Source organism: Henckelia pumila, chromosome 2, assembly GCF_033568475.1.
Source record: "Henckelia pumila isolate YLH828 chromosome 2, ASM3356847v2, whole genome shotgun sequence".
Taxonomy (NCBI): domain Eukaryota; kingdom Viridiplantae; phylum Streptophyta; class Magnoliopsida; order Lamiales; family Gesneriaceae; genus Henckelia; species Henckelia pumila.
Window position 1 is genome coordinate 108,004,747 of NC_133121.1, and position 17,490 is coordinate 108,022,236.

Genomic DNA, 17,490 nt, shown 5'->3' on the forward strand with positions numbered 1-17,490 from the left:
CGAGAGTATGAGTATACATGCATGCAAAGTGAACTCCCTATAAACTCGAGGTCAAGGATCAGATAACAGAGACAGACCGGGCCCTGGTATGTAGCACGCTGTGCCGTCGCTTCAGGAGGTGGCTCCCATACCATAATACAAGTGGATATGCCGGACCCAAATCGATGGAAGTCCAACCACTAACAGGATAGGGAAAAACCCTACTAACAGACATCTCGAAGGAGATAGCTCAGTATGCAAATGAATGCAGCATAAATCAATGACATATAAACCATGCAGTCACATAATATATGCATACTCAGTCAGGATATCTCGAACAGTACTTCCGTACCTCAAATCAGTGCAAGATCTACCAACTCTAGGTCCACGCCTATAGGCTGCTCTACACTGCCAAATGATACTACTATCATTATAGCGCTCTAAAAGCCTTAACTAAGCTAAAGCATACTCCTAAATATTTTTAAGAAGCAAAAGCTATACCTTCGTCCGTCGTTAGCCCTTTGTTGTAGATAGCCTCAAAACTTGGCCACAACTCCGCTACGATGCCTGGATTGCTATGCCACTTCCGGATTCCCCACGGAACGCCTAGAATGCCCTAGATCTAAACTCGAAGGCTAAGAAATCGAGAGAGAAGAGGTGAATGGTGCACTTCAAAAATGAGCTCGGCACCCCCTATTTATAGACAACGATCGGAACTTCCGATCCTCGATCGGAACGTCCGAACCTCGATCGGAACGTCCGATCCTGCCATCGGTGCTTCCGAAGATCCTGATCTGCCACGTGTCAAAATATCACTGGTTGACTTCGGATAGGGTGATCGGAGCTTCCGATCCCGATCGGAGCTTCCGATCCTGTCACACGTCATGCCTGACGTAATATCATCGGAGCTTCCGATCCACCTTCGGAGCTTCCGAACGCACCTTCGGAGCTTTCGAACTCTACCCATGTAATTATGATTAATCCCTTAATTACTGATTTTGGTTACGGGCTACTACATAAATCAACAGGAAAAACCAAATTACCAACTTGCACAAGAACATCTTCTAACAGACCCCTAGGATAAATAGTAGATTTATCAGCCATTTGAACAACAATTGCAGTTTCAGTCAAAGGCCCAAGATTTAAGGAAGCATAAACAGAGTATGGCATGACATTAATAAATGCTCCTAAATCTAGCATGGCCGTATCAAGCTGACTATCTCCTATTTTATATGGAATCGAGAACATACCTGGTTCCTTGCATTTTGTAGGTACCTTTATTTGAATGACGGCAGAGACCTGTTCTCCCAATTCAACTCTCTTACAACCCTTCAACTTTTGTTTTCTCTTCACAGTACACAACTCTTTTAAAAATTTAGCATAGTGAGGTACTTGTTTGATAGCATCTAACAAAGGAATATTTACCTCACATCTACGAAACACTTCATACAACCCTTTAATTCCATCATCTTTCCTAGATTCTTTCAATGCTAAGGAAAAAGGGGCTACAGGTTTATACTCGGAAAAAGGAGGGAACTTACCTCTAGGTGCTTCCTGAATTGTGTCGTCCTCCTCTACCTTGGATTCCTGCTCATCTTTGTTCTGTACTGGTTCTTTCACCACTTCTTCATTAACCTTCAACTCCTTTCCACCCCTCAAGGTAATTGCACTCACATTCTCCCTCGGGTTCACCACAGTCTGTGATGGTAAGCTGTTCGAATTCAGTGCCTCCAACCTGTTCACTGCGGTTGCCAACTGGCCCATTTGAGTGTTCAACTGTTGGATACTTGCTCGAGTTTCCTGTTGAAAAGCGGCAGTATTAGTAGCAAGATCCTTAACAATATTTTCTAGAAACTCACCAGGCGTGGGGACTTGAGGATGCTGTTGCTGTTGAGGATACGGTGGCCTATATGCTTGATTGTGCGGTGGTGCTTGAGTTGCTTGCGGGTTCCCATATCTCAAGTTTGGATGATCCTTCCAACCAGGATTGTATGTGTTGGAGTATGGATCATACTTCCGTTGTGGCGGTCCGGGAAATCCTCCTGCTGCATTGACTTGCTCAGCCGATCCCTCTTGAATTGTGGGACACATGTCAGTCGCATGTCCCCTTGCATTGCAAATTCCACAAACCTTCATATTTTGTCCATTCCCTAAAGTCATTTGACGCACAAGAGACGTCAGATCAATCAGTTGTTGTTCAAGGGAAGAAACATTTACCTCATTATTCTTTCTTGGTGCAGGATCACTTCTGTTGGTGCCAAATTGCTGAGAATTGGCAGCCATACTCTCGATTAGATTCCTTGCTTGTACTGGAGTTTTATCGACGAAAACTCCACCACTGGCCGCATCCACCATGCTCCTGTCATGAGACAACAACCCTTCATAGCAGTATTGAATTAATAAATGTTCACTTATCTGGTGCTGCGGGCAGCTGGCGCATAGTTTCTTGAAACGCTCCCAATACTCATGCAGTGACTCTCCCATCTGCTGCTTGATGCCATAAATTTCCTTTCTGATGTTTGCCGCTCTTGTAGCTGGAAAATATTTCTCTAAGAAAATTCTCTTCAGTGCCGTCCAAGTGGTGATGGATCATGAAGGTAGGTAGTATAGCCAATCCTTTGCAGCGCTCTTCAAAGAGAAAGGAAAGGCTCTGAGTTGGATCTGCTCCTCTGTCACTCTATGTGGTTTCATGCGGTGCATACGACATGGAATTCCATCAAGTGCTTGTGCGGATCCTCACCTGCAAGACCATGAAAAGCAGGCAATAGATGTATCAGTACAGATTTTAATTCAAAATTAGCATTATTTTCTAGAGTAGGAAAAGTAATGCATAAAGGCTGCTGAGTGAGATCAGGAGTGCCAAGTTGTCTCAAACTCAAGTTCGCATTCGCCGCCATAACTTCCTCAGAAATTTCAGTCTTAATTTCGTCCTCTTCTTGCCTTCTACGAGCTTCTCTCCGTCGCTTAAGCAAGGTTCTTTCTATCTCTGGGTCGTATGTAAATTCTTCTTCTTCATAATATTCACCTGAAAGCATGAACAAACCAGAGTAGCACTACGAGGAATAATAAAATAAAATAAAATAAACTAAGAACAAAATAAATTAACACCGATCCCCGGAAACGGTGCCAAAATTTGATAGCGCTTAATCGTGTCACGCCCAAATTACCCGACTCAATCAGATAAACAAATAATGCAGTAGTGTGAGTAGAGATCGTTCCCACGAGGAAAGGCAAATTTAATGCGTTCTCAATAAATAAAGGGGGTTTTGAGGTTTGAGGTTAACTACTAAAAACTTTAAGCAATGAAAATTCACTAACATGCAAGATTGAATAATAAACTGGAAAAATTCAATAAGAGACGAGACTTGGTATCGGTCGACTACACCCTTGATATTCATTCATTCAATCATCGATTCTCTAAAAATAATTAATCCTATTAAATATTCGTCATTGAAAATCAAATTCTTGTTTCACCTTAATTTTAGTTAATTATAAAACAGCATTCTAAATTAACCCTTACCCCATAAATTAACCCAATACCAGCGATCAGATTTAAATCCACGGTAGCATTCAAACTAGTAAAACTGACGAACCTAGACAACACAAACACCAGCGGTTGTATTTAGCCTAGTCAATAATTGATCCTACGATTTAATAAATTCAACAGCAGAAAATATCAAACGTAATTGCTTTGCAAATTAGATTATTCAAACAATTACGGATTTGAATTCTAATTTAGATATCGTTCGCAATACAAAACTCTAAGATGGTCAATCCTAAAATCTCGCATACAAACATGAAATCAAACAGATCAAAGATTGATACTTAATAAATATTAAACACTACGAATCGAATCTCATGAATAAAATATATCAAGGTTTCGTCTCCCTCAACCAAGTATTAAAACTTAGCCACAACGATTCATAACCAAGATCAATAAAAATTCAAAGAAAAAAAAAAAGAAAACTAGAGATAGAAATTCAAGAATAAAACCTAGCCTCCAAGAGAGAGTCTCCAAAATCTGATAATAATCCTCCAAAATCGGAATTAAGAGTCTAATAAAGGCTAGAGAATAAAATAACAAAGTTTCCAAAATTACTATTTTTTTCCCGACAGACGAGCGCGCTCGATCGCATAAGTACGCACGATCGAGCGTGCTATTTTACACGATTCACTGCCCAAAATTCCTTGCGCGCGCTCGATTGCGTGAGTTCGTCCGATCGATCGCGTGAAAATATGTGTTTCTCTGTTTTCAACTTCTCGGCCCGCGCTCGATCCTGCTGAGTACGTGGGATCGATCGCATGGGAAAAACCAAAATTCTGCCTTCGTTTTCTTCATCTTGAAATCTCCTACACATTAAACCCGAGAGTATGTTATGAATATAAATGCATGCAAAAGACAAAACTAAGATAAAACATGAACAAACACAATTAAATGCATGCAAACTACCAACAAAATAACAACAAAATATGCAAACAAAACACGACTATCAATTGCCGATAATATTTCGCAGCCAGCGTGGTGATAAAGGACAACTTTTTAACCCAAAAATGAAAGATCCAAGAAGGTTTGGAGAAACCATGTTGAAAATAACAACAGAACAAGAACTCCAAACAGAGGATATAGAGCTTCTCAAGGTGACTCTAAATCACAGAGATATAGAGTTAAAAAATAAGGTATCCCTTGAAGATGTCAAAAAGAGGCTCAAAGAAAGTTACAACGAGCATCCTTTGGCATGGTGGGATAGAAATCAACTCAAAGCTAGTATTACTCTAAAGGAAGGCAAAGAGTATGAATTCGTCAGATATAAGCCTATCCCGATGAACATAACAGATCAAAGGGATATGAGAATAATTATCAAGGAACATTTGGATCTTGGTCTAATCAAAGAAGGAGTTTCACCATATAGCAGCCCAGGATTTTTGGTCAGAAATCATGGTGAAATAAAAAGAGGGAAACTCAGGTTAGTTATTAACTACCAAGGTATTAATAAAATCCTGGAGTTTGATGGGTACTTCATACCGAGTAGAGAACACCTAATTAGCTGTGTACGAAATGCTAGAGTGTTCTCAAAATTTGATTGTAAGTCTGGATTTTACCAGATTCGAATGGAAGAAGGCAGTAAGAAATTCACAACCTTCTGTACTCCACAAGGACACTATATTTGGGAAGTTATGCCTATGGGATTGGCTAATGCACCCCAGATATTTCAAAGAAAGATGGATAACCTTTTTAAATATTATTTCAACTTTATGTTTGTTTATATTGATGATATTCTTATAACATCAAAAAATATAGACGAACACGTTAAACACTTAGAGATTTTCTCTAAAATTTGTAAACAAGAAGGACTGGTCTTATCTGAAAAGAAAGCAGTCATAGCAACAAGGAAAATTGAATTCCTTGGTATTGAGATTGATGAAACTGGAATAATTCTACAACCCCATATTGTGGAAAAGGTTAAGAATTTTTCAGATAAACTCAAAGACATAAAACAACTCCAGAGTTTTCTTGGAGTAGTTAATTTCGCAGGGATGTTCATTAACAACCTAGCAATGTACAGAAAGATGTTCAGTCCTTTGTTAAAAAAGGATGCTAGGTTTATATGGACCGAAGACCATACTCAAGGGGTAAACCAATTAAAGGAGATATGTAAGAATCTCCCAAAAATGGCTATACCTGAAGATGAAGATGATCTGGTTTTATTTACGGATGCTAGTGACGATTGGTGGGCAGCAGTCCTTACCAAGATCACTCCGGATGGAGAAATACCATGCAGATACTGTAGCGGTCTTTTTTCAGAATCAGAGGCCATCAGATGGCATATCAACGAAAAGGAATTTTATGCAGTCAAAAGGGCTTTCGAAAAATGGCCATTATTTTTACTTGCTAAAAAATTCACGCTAAAAGTTGATAACACCCAGGTAAAAGCTTTCTTAAAAAATAAGATTGAATCTAAACCTGAGAAAGATAGGTTATTAAGATGGCAAGCATTATGTCAAAATTATATTTTTGATATTGTTATTATTAAATCTCATGAAAATATTCTTGCAGATTTCTTAACAAGAGATGGAAGGCAGTGACGTGGATTCCATCATGAAAATGCAGAGGCATCTCAGGGAACACCTTGGGTTGCTTCAAACCGAGTTCAACCAGTTAGCCATTAATGCTGAAATGGCCGGCAGGTTACAACAAGCTGATCGGATCAAAATATCTAATCGAATTACAGAGTGTATGCAAGCTCAAACACAACTATGGGCTGCTATTCAAGGGCCAATTGTGAAGGCCATAGAGAAACCATTGGTTTCTCATAAACAAGATATGCTAAAACCATTGGTTTTACAAAAATAAGAAATACAACCACCGGTTGGAAAACAAGATGTTGAGGAAGCTAAAACTCAAGAAACAAGTGCTAATCTATCATCAGCTTTTGATGATCTAGATGAAGCAACAATTGATGAGGATTCCTCATCAAGTCAACCCTCCGCCTCTGGGGTAAAAGAGGAAGAGATCAATCTTAGGCCCAACACTGACAAGGGCAAATCTAAGATCGATACTAATCCAGCTATTATTTCTCCATTTCAGGTTTATCAACAGAGGTGGGAGAAATTAAGTACAAGAAGTGAAATTAACCATAACACTTGCAAGGTTGATGTTGCAGGGATATATCCAAGGGTATGACTAAAAAACAATGTCAATCCTAAGGATGTAAAGCTTTGGTATGAATTTGGAGCCTTGGCCTCAGTTTATACAACGTCACCAAGCTTTTCGGAGATATCACAGTTACCCAAATGGATTCAGGAAGCAGTCCAAGAAACATGGGCAAATAACGACCATTTGTCCAGAGGAGATGTGCTTGAATTATATTTCTTTAGTGCAGCTCCAGAACCAACAGGAAAAGGATCACACGAACCCTTTCATTTCATCAAACTAAGGAGACCTGACATGAATAATCAAATATTCATTAAGGACCCTATTCCTGAGGAAATACCATTAGTGTCCACTTTTGGAGAAAATGAAATCTCAACCAGAAGGGCATGGGGTATTTGGGTTTGTCTCACCGAGATGGACAAGGTCAAGTTTTCGTTCAAATTTTATCAGAATTATGTGAACGGATCATTCCTGTTAAACACAATGACAGGAAAAACTACAGCTTTTGCGGAAGAACTCTTCGAAAAGAAGAGAAACTTTTTATGGAACAACAAGCTGTCAGGGAGTAAAGAGACTCGCCGAAAATTTTGTAACATGGCTCATATCGAAAGATGGTCAGAGAAAATCTGCCCAGAGTGTCCCAACCAGAAGGAGCCAGAATTCGGAAAAAACTTCAAACCCCGAACGGATCGAAAAGATTTTTTCGAGACAAGCAAAGGTGGACAAGGACCGCCAAAGATGCGTTTTCACAGAGGCCTACTTCAAAAGCAAAAGATGTCCCGACAACAATAAAGCAGGCATGTGAGGAGAATAAAGCCAAAAAAAAGTGGCAGGCATGTGATTCCTCCACTAGTAAAAGATGTCATCAATAATGACATAAAAAAAATACAAGACAGCTGTCTCCTCCACTAGTAAAAGATGCCATCAATAATGGAATAAAGAAATAGAAGATAGCTGTAAGATTCCCTGAAGTTTATCGGTGAAATGAGTGGAACCTCAGCTATAAATACAAGCGTTCAAGGAAGCTGAAGATATCGATCATTCCCTTCAGTTTTCTTACAAATAAATTGTTGTAATATTTCTCTCTCTATTGTATTAAATTTTCTTTATGTATTACAAGAACAAGGCTACTATGAGTAGCTAAACAAGTTGTCTTCTCCTCTTCAAAGGAGTTGATTTATGTAATAATATCATGTCTGAATGATTTCTTTAAAACCTCTTGTTCTTTCATGCTCATATTTTATAATTAAATTTATATATCATACGCCTTAAGGTAGAAAACGAATTAAGGATGTGCTGTCAAAGAGGTATTTAAATTTATTTCATCTTACGGAAGCATGTTGGACCCTAATTCGTAGTATATCGGCTGGAAACCTTGCGTAACTGATAGTCTTGCATGGCCGGGGCTGGTTCGATAGGTTAACAATGCCACATACAAAGGATTAATTGCTAAATAATATTTAATTCAAAAATGGGGACCATTAGGGAGTTGAAATAAAGAAAATTGTGGTTAGGGAGTTAAGATAAAGTTTTAAGGGTTGGTAGGTATTTTTAAATCATTTACCCTTAATTTATCCGGACCCTTAATATTTAAATTAGAGTGAACAGAATGAATCCACAATCAACATATATAAGTTTGATTACCGTGATATATTATCACAATAAGTGCAATTGATAATGGTGTGGACATTTATTGACTTGAAAATTGGAGGGGTTCGTTTTATCTATCTCCCCATCCCCACCCATATAGTCATATAGATCTTAATTAATACTAGTGCAAAATGCACATGAAAAGCATATGTAAAATAAATGATTTTTTATGTAAATTTTTTGAACCAAAAAATAGATTGAGAGGGAGGTTTATTGAAAGAGTGGATAAGAAGAGGGTAATTATGAAATAAAGAATTTTGGTGTCCTCAAAGTTAGTTACTATAATAGATTCAATTTTTATATAACAGTATAGATAGTATATATTAATCACGCAATAACAATTCAAGTGTATTACAATTATCGATTTTATTAATGGCCCAACTTTAATCATAAGATTACCGATAGTCTAATTATGTCATACAAATAATTTCTTTAGATTAAAACTGTTACAAAAGTATATAAAATCTCATTTAAACGCATGTACACATTCAGAATTATATGAGTAAGTAACCTTGATTGAAAAAGTTATGCAACTATAATCTGTTTTTAAAAGAAGTATGAAGTTATCATTTTCAATTTTTTTGAGCATTCATTTTAATTTATTAAATAAATTATGGTTGCGCTTGAACGAAAGTATTTCAAATTTGTTACTCCGATAAAATATTTCCACCCGAGCCCATTTATAATGGGTTTACTTAGCATAGCCCAAGGTGGTAGGGTCCAGTCCAGTCCAAAGCTATGTTGGGCTTTGTCATGACCTGGGCTGGTCATAATGGGCCGAGCTAGGTTATGCTTTAAAAGGCCATGTACAATTTTTTTCTAATTCAAGTGGGATTTTGATATATACGAGATAAGCTTAGATCTTATCAAATATTTATGAGATAGAGATAAGCTTACAAAGGAACCAATGAGTGAGGAGTCCTACTCCCTAACATGTTATAATTCGACTAGGTAACTTATTCTATTTCTACTATAAATACAGGTATTATTCATTATTCACGACTCACTTTTATATTCACGCACTCATATCTCTCAGTTTTCGCATTAATCATACCCTCTGCCTTCAAGACACTGACTTAGGCATCGGAGGGGTCACGCCGAAAACACCTTCGGCGTCCCTTTGACCTAGCTGTTGCTTGTGCAGTTCCGCCACACCCGACCCGACATACTCTATAAAGAAATTGGAGGATCCATTCTACCAGACCGAACCCGAGGTAAAATTCCGACTTCATCAATTGGCGCCGTCTGTGGGAATTTGAAAAAAAAGAGTTTCGATGGCTGATCAGAATGGAAATCATCCTAATTTAGAGTTCTTAATAGCTCAGGCTGTTCAGAGGGCTTTGGCAGAGAGGGATGAGGCAAACATTCCGCACCCCGATCATAATGCCCACCTCGAGGAGATCAAAAAATTGAAGGAAGAAATGGAGCAGCTCAGGAAGAAGCAGGCCGGGTACCTAGCTACCACAATCAGAAACATTCCTTTTACTCAGGAGATATTGGACGCTGACCTTCCCAAACAATTTAAATTGCCCCACGTCGGGGAGTACGATGGTAAAGGCGATCCAGAGGAACATTTAGCACGCTTCGAGAATGCAGCTCTGCTGCATAAATATTCGGATCCGATCAAGTGTAGGGCTTTCCTTACTACTCTCATAGGACCAGCCCAGCAATGGTTCAATACGTTACGCGCTGGGGAGATCAAGGAATTCAAGGATTTTAGCAAATCCTTTTTGCATCACTTTGCTAGTAGCAAAAAGCATCCTACCACTACATTCAGTCTCTTTGCAATCAAACAACGGGAATATGAAAATTTGAGGGCATACATTCGAAGGTTTAGTGCCTTGGCTCTCGAGGTACCCATGGCTACCCCAGACCTACTCATCAGCGCATTCATGCAAGGGCTGGATACAAAAGATTTTCTTAAATATTTAATAAAAAGGCCGCCGAAGACGTATGAGGAATTACTTGCCCGAGCTGAGAAATATGTCAACATGGAAGAGATTCAGGTCTCGCGAGCAGCTGTGAAGAGGGAGCGACCAAAAATTCCAAAGGGAAATAGGGTTCCGAGCAATGGGACAGGAATGGGACAACCATTCCGACCTGCGCTGTAACACCCGGAAATTTTAATACGTAAATTCGCATGCATAATTAGGAGAAATTAATTTTAAAATAAGGGTTAAATGAATTTATGTGTTATTATGTGATTTATATGCATAATTTAAGTTATTTTAGCATTTAACCCAAAATTAGTGATTTTTGTGATTTATGGAAATTAATTGGTTTTGATCGCGTAGACGGGACCGTGGACGGACGAGATACCAAAATATTTAGCCAAAAATATTTTATGAGTTTTATGAGCCTTAAAATAATATTTTAAGGTATTTTGTCAAGATGGCCCCGTGACCGTCTCGCTAGAATTTTATTTATGCATGAGTTATTTATTCAGGATATTTTTATGTTTTCAGTGGTTATGATTACTTATTGATTTTTCATGATTTTAGTAGACATAAGTTATAAATTTTCATTATAGACATTATTTTATCTATTGCATGACTCAAGATTTTATCAAATAAATGTTTATGATTTTATTAAGCGAGTTATTATTTGTAATATTATTTTTAAAGTTTATACATATATGTATGGGCGTATATGTATATAGTATAGTATAAAATAAAAATAAAAAGTTTTTCCGCATTTTATTAGTAGTAGGCGTTTCAATTGGTATCAGAGCCACGGTCCTCGGAGGGTGTCCATCTGCCACGTGAAGCTCAGAAATCCTGCTACTGGTCTGTAAGTTTTAAATGTTTTAATAAGATTTAGAAGGAGCATATGTATTAATTTTAAGTATTTCATGTTCAGTAAGATTTTTGAAACCCTTAGTTATGCATTGCGATTTACGTAAAGAAATATGTGGTGGTACAGAATGCCTCCCAGACAGATGAATAGACGCGGAAGACCTCCACCGCCACCGCCACCTCCGCAGAACCCTATGACAGCACTGGAGCAGGCCAGTGCTACGATGATGGCAGGGATTACTGCTCTGTTGGAGCAGCAGGCTGCACGTCCCAGACTATCCCACGAGGAGGACGTGGCTGAGAGGTTCCAGAAGAAGGGACCTAAGGAGTTTGCTGGGACCACCGATCCTTTGGTGGCTGAGGGATGGATTCGCTCTCTTGAGTCCATCTTTGATTACATGGGGATCACAGACACCGACAGGGTGAACTGTGCGACGTACATGATGAGAGGGGATGCAGCCCTTTGGTGGGAGGGTGCAGTTAGGGGAGTTCACTTGCCCACACTGACGTGGACGGAGTTTAGGCGTATCTTCTACGCCAAGTACTTTACTGAGGATGTGCGTAGCCGCATGATCCGTGAGTTCATGAGTCTCCGTCAGGGGGACAGGTCTGTTGTGGAGTATGTGAGCCAGTTTGAGAGGGGCTGTCACTTTGTGCCCATGATTGCTGACAGTCCGCAGGAGAAGCTGCGACAGTTTGTGGAGGGCCTGAAGGCTGAGATCAGGCATGATGTGCGTATGGCAGACGTCTTTACATACGAGTCTGCAGTGAGTAGAGCCTTGCGTTCCGAGGAGGGTCGGAGAGAGATCCAGAAGGAACAGCAGCGTAGGAGACAGCTCCAGCTGGAATCTTATCCACCATCTTCGCAGCCACCCACGAAGAAACAGTACACAGGGCCATCTAAAGACCTTAACCAGCAGAGTCAGCAGGGTCAGCAGCAGCAGCAGCAACAGAGGGGCGGGGCCCCTAAGACAGGAGGAGTACCACTTTGCCCGAAGTGTCAGAAACCACATTCGGGTCTGTGCCTGAGTGGGTCGAATGTGTGTTTTCATTGCAAGGAGCCAGGGCACATGTCCATAAATTGTCCAAGGAAGAAGAACACCACCGGGAGGGTGTTTGTCATGCAAGCAGCTGGGGCAGACCCAAACACCTCTTTAATATCCGGTATGCCCTAACCTATTCTTTTAAGGGAACTTTGGTGAAGTTAAAAATATTTTGTTATCAGAGTGCGCAGCAGAAGCATTACTTTTGGGATACCGAAACTTGGGAACTAGATATGTGATAATGAGTTTAGCGAATTGGATTTTGAAGAACTCCGTTATTAGAATTTGATCCGATGGATTTCGAGGACGAAATTCAATTTAAGGGGGGGAGAATTGTAACACCCGGAAATTTTAATACGTAAATTCGCATGCATAATTAGGAGAAATTAATTTTAAAATAAGGGTTAAATGAATTTATGTGTTATTATGTGATTTATATGCATAATTTAAGTTATTTTAGCATTTAACCCAAAATTAGTGATTTTTGTGATTTATGGAAATTAATTGGTTTTGATCGCGTAGACGGGACCGTGGACGGACGAGATACCAAAATATTTAGCCAAAAATATTTTATGAGTTTTATGAGCCTTAAAATAATATTTTAAGGTATTTTGTCAAGATGGCCCCGTGACCGTCTCGCTAGAATTTTATTTATGCATGAGTTATTTATTCAGGATATTTTTATGTTTTCAGTGGTTATGATTACTTATTGATTTTTCATGATTTTAGTAGACATAAGTTATAAATTTTCATTATAGACATTATTTTATCTATTGCATGACTCAAGATTTTATCAAATAAATGTTTATGATTTTATTAAGCGAGTTATTATTTGTAATATTATTTTTAAAGTTTATACATATATGTATGGGCGTATATGTATATAGTATAGTATAAAAAAAAAAAAAAAAAAGTTTTTCCGCATTTTATTAGTAGTAGGCGTTTCATGCGCTGTTGGGAGAATTCAGCTCTTTCACTCCCTTGCGCATGAGTAAAGTCCGAGCCCTCCAAATTTGTGATGATCGGAAGCTCACACAAAGGCCTCCATGGACTGAGAAGGGACCTCGGAACAGGGAATCAGATAAATATTGTCACTTTCATAATGAGTATGGGCATATTACTGAGAACTGTCGTCAATTAGATCAAGAGATTGAAAGAATAATACAACAACATGCTGAATTAAAAAATATATTGACCCGTCAAGAGGGATATCGCCCGAACAAGAGACAGCAAGAAAGACCGAGGCAAAGAGCCAGGACTGCTCCTCCCCATGAAGATTTCAATCACCCGAATCAGGGTCAGCCCGACGATGACCGAGCTCATCAAAGACCAGCTCCGCCTACTAGAGGAATTATAAACATGATTTCTGGAGGCCCTACTGATGGAGATTCCAACCGAGCTAGGAAAACTAGCAGTAGAAAATTAATAAATATGGAGATTGGAAATCAAATCTTCCATACTGGCCCGACCCTCTCCTTTGGTCCAGAAGATTTGAAAGGGGTTTCCAGCAACCATAACGATGCGCTGGTAATAAGGGCCACAATCGCAAACTATGACGTAGCTCGGATATTCGTGGATTCAGGCAGTTCAGTCAATGTTTTATTCCAGGAAGCAATAAATCAAATGGATTTGGGACAGTACAAGATGGAGCCTGTGGTAACATCACTCTTTGGTTTCACGGGTCATGCCATCCGACCTGTTGGATTAGTCCACCTACCCTTAACTCTTGGAAAAAACAACACTCGCAAAACCCGAATTGTAAGTTTCATTATAGTGGATGCCCCATCCGCTTATAATGCTATACTAGGCAGACCTGCCATGACCACTTTCATGGCTGTGGCATCAGCTCTGCATCAGAAAATGAAATTCCCAGTGGGTAATGAGGTTGGGGAGGTGCAAGGTGATCAAGTTATTTCGCGCAAGTGTTATGTGGAGGAGGTCAGAATAGAGCAAAAAGTAGCCAGGACTGATAACGTCGACCGACCTGGAATTTCTGGCATGGAAAAAATCAACTTGATAGAAGGTACATCTGTCACCACTGAAGAAGAAACTGAAGAAGTAATAATCTCCCCTCCTTTCGGGGTAGTAAAAATTGCTCGAACCCTGGAAACAGAGTTGAAGCGAACACTGCTGGAATGCTTGCAAAAAAATAAAGACGTCTTTGCATGGTCAATTTCAGACCTGGTAGGGGTCCATCGGGAAATATCATAACACAAGCTCAATGTGATAAAAGGTTATCGCCCTATTATTCAAAAGAAACGACAATTCGGTCCTGAAAAGGATGCAGTAATAAAGGAGCAGGTGGGCGAGTTACTCAAGGCGGGGCACATTGAAGAAATTCACTTCCCGACCTGGTTGTCCAACATAGTCCTAGTTCCAAAGTCTACGGGAAAATGGCGCATGTGTGTAGATTTTCGAGATTTGAATAAAGCATGCCCTAAAGATTGTTACCCCCTACCTAGAATCGATCAGCTGGTTGATTCGACTGCAGGGCATGAATTACTCAGTTTCTTGGATGCTTATCAGGGATATCACCAAATTCCCTTGGCAAAAGAGGACAAAGACAAAGTGAGTTTTGTCACATCAACTGGAAATTATTGCTATGTGGTCATGCCGTTTGGACTCAAAAATGCCGGGGCAACATATCAGAGACTAATGGACAAAGTGTTCGAGCAACAAATTGGAAAAAACATTGAGGTATACGTTGATGATATCCTGATCAAAACCCGAACTGCAGACCAGTTCATCACCGACCTGGCTCAAACATTCCAGACATTGAAAAATTATCAATTGAAGCTAAACCCTAGCAAGTGTACTTTTGGAGTCCGGGCTGGTAAATTCCTGGGTTACATGGTTACGAGAAGGGGAATTGAGGCAAATCCTGAAAAAGTCCAAGCTATCATTTCTATGAGCTCGCCCAGAAATGTACAGGAAGTACAAAGGCTGACAGGAAGAATTACCGCATTAGCCCGGTTTATAAGCAGATCTGCAGATAAAAGTTTATCTTTCTTCAAGGCACTGCGAAATACCAAAAATTTCGAATGGAATGAGGAAAGTGAGAAGTCCTTCCAGGATTTGAAGACCTATTTAAAACAATTGCCCATGCTGAATAAGCCTATTCCAGGGGAAGAGTTGTTCCTATATCTGGCAGTCACACCCCGAGCAGCCAGTTCAGTCCTGGTCAGGAAGGACGGGGCAAATCATCAGCCTGTTTATTTTGTGAGTCATGTCTTGAAGGGAGCCGAGCTCAATTATTTAACCCAAGAAAAACTTGCCTTAGCTCTGGTAATCACCGCAAGAAAATTACAGCCTTACTTCCTGTCACATCCCATCACCGTGCTCACCAATAGCGTCCTGGGAAAAATTGCAACTAATCCAGATGCATCAGGTAGACTGGTCAGATGGATCACAGAATTGAGTGAGTACGATCTCAAGTTTGAACCTCGAACAGCTATAAAAGCTCAAGCCCTGGCTGACTTCTTGGCAGAGACAGTCCAGCTAGAACAAGAAGAGCTATGGAAGATTTTTGTAGATGGGTCATCATGTCAGTCAGGGAGCGGAGCTGGAATCGTGCTCATCTCACCTTGGGGTGAAGAAACTAATATATCAATCAGATTGGACTTCAAAGCCTCTAACAATGAAGCAGAATATGAGGCATTGCTACTCGGACTTAAGGCAGCACGGAATTTGGGTATCTCCCGGGCTACTCTATATTCCGATTCCCAACTAGCTATTCAGCAGAGCAACGGAAAGTTTGAGGTCAAAGATGATAAAATGAGGAAATATGCTAAGGCATTAGACACAGCTAAGGAAGGATTCACCGAGCTGAATTTAGAGCTCATCTCCCGCGCTGAGAACATCAAGGCCGACCATTTGGCTCGCCTAGCTAGTGCATTGAATGATCGGCCTGATCCCATTGTTGCAGGTCGGGAACTTGTGTCTCAGTTGGAAACTCTTGATGATATGCTAACTCAAGTACCAGAAGGGGATTGGAGATATGACATACACACATATCTGACTAAGAAGGAATTACCAAATGATAACAAAAAGGCCAAGGAAGTAAAAAGAAGGGCTCTTCGCTTCGTCATGATTGATCACATTTTGTTCAAGAGATCTTTCTCTCAGCCCTTGTTAAAGTGTTTAGGCCCTGACGAGGCAAATTACGTATTACGAGAAATTCATGAAGGGTCTTGCGGAAGTCACCTGGGCAGTCTTGCCCTAGCTCGCAAAGCTCTTCTTGCTGGTTTCTTTTGGCCTACTATGCGCAAAGACTCCTCAGATCTGGTTCATTCGTGCTATAATTGCCAAAGACACGCTAACCTACAGTGGAGACCTGCAGAGTATATGAAGGCAGTGGTGGTTGCTTGCCCTTTTGACCAATGGGGGATGGACATAGTAGGGCCATTCCCTGTTAGCACAGGACAAAGGAAATTATTGTTGGTCGCAGTCGATTACTTTTCCAAATGGGTGGAGGCCGAACCCCTTGCGAAGATTACGGAGAACGAAGTGCTCAATGTTTTATGGAAAAATATAGTATGCCGCTTTGGGATCCCTCGCAGGCTAGTGTCAGACAATGGGCGACAGTTCTGTGGATCTAAAGTCCGAGCATGGTGTCAAGAAATGAAGATTGAACAGGTTTTCACCTCTGTCGCGTATCCACAGGGGAATGGACAGGTCGAAGTTACCAATAGAACGATAGTCCAAGCTCTCAAGACACGACTGGATGCGGCTAAGGGCAAGTGGGCAGATGAGCTCCCTTCCGTATTGTGGTCCTACCGAACTACAACTCGGTCCGGTACAGGTGAAACCCCTTTCAGCATGGTATACGGGACTGAAGCTGTGCTCCCAGTAGAAATAGGGCAAGAGAGTGCAAGAATCATGGCGTATGGGGAAAACAATCAAGAATTACGAGCAATGGATCTAGATTTACTCGAAGAAAACAGGTCCCGAGCTGCAATTAGGCTAGCGCCTATCGCAAACGAATGACCCAAGCATACAACAAAAGAGTATACCCCAAGGTTTTCCAAGAGGGAGACCTGGTTATGCGAAAAATACAACATCAAGGGGAATGAGGAAAGCTAGAAGCCAAGTATGAAGGCCCATTCAAAGTGATAGGAAAAGCCGGAGTAGCCGCATATTACTTGGAAGATGCTCAAGGTAAAAAGGGAAAAAGGCCATGGAACGCTCAGCACTTGAAAAAATATTATCCCTAACAGCTCAGTTCGGGCCTCATCATGTTATCTATTTTTCACTAAACTGGCACTTAACCAGTTATTTATATTTTTGAAGTTTTCTTGTTTACATTAGGATCATTCCTGTCTAGTGTCAATTTTATTTTGGAAATATGGCGCTGAAAAGTTTTGGCCTGTTT

General features: G+C 40.2%; 1 protein-coding gene and 1 non-coding gene across 2 annotated transcripts; both read left to right on the forward strand.

The window, feature by feature from the left end:
* Positions 1 to 2,392: 2,392 nt before the first annotated feature.
* On the forward strand, positions 2,393 to 2,499 carry LOC140885932 (small nucleolar RNA R71). Its single transcript, XR_012151344.1, has one exon. It is a non-coding gene; the product is annotated as a small nucleolar RNA R71 (small nucleolar RNA).
* A 7,056-nt stretch (positions 2,500 to 9,555) lies between these two features.
* On the forward strand, positions 9,556 to 10,392 carry LOC140878115 (uncharacterized). The gene has a single exon (XM_073281721.1). The coding sequence runs from the start codon at positions 9,556 to 9,558 to the stop codon at positions 10,390 to 10,392; it is 837 nt and encodes a 278-aa protein (XP_073137822.1).
* Positions 10,393 to 17,490: the final 7,098 nt, after the last annotated feature.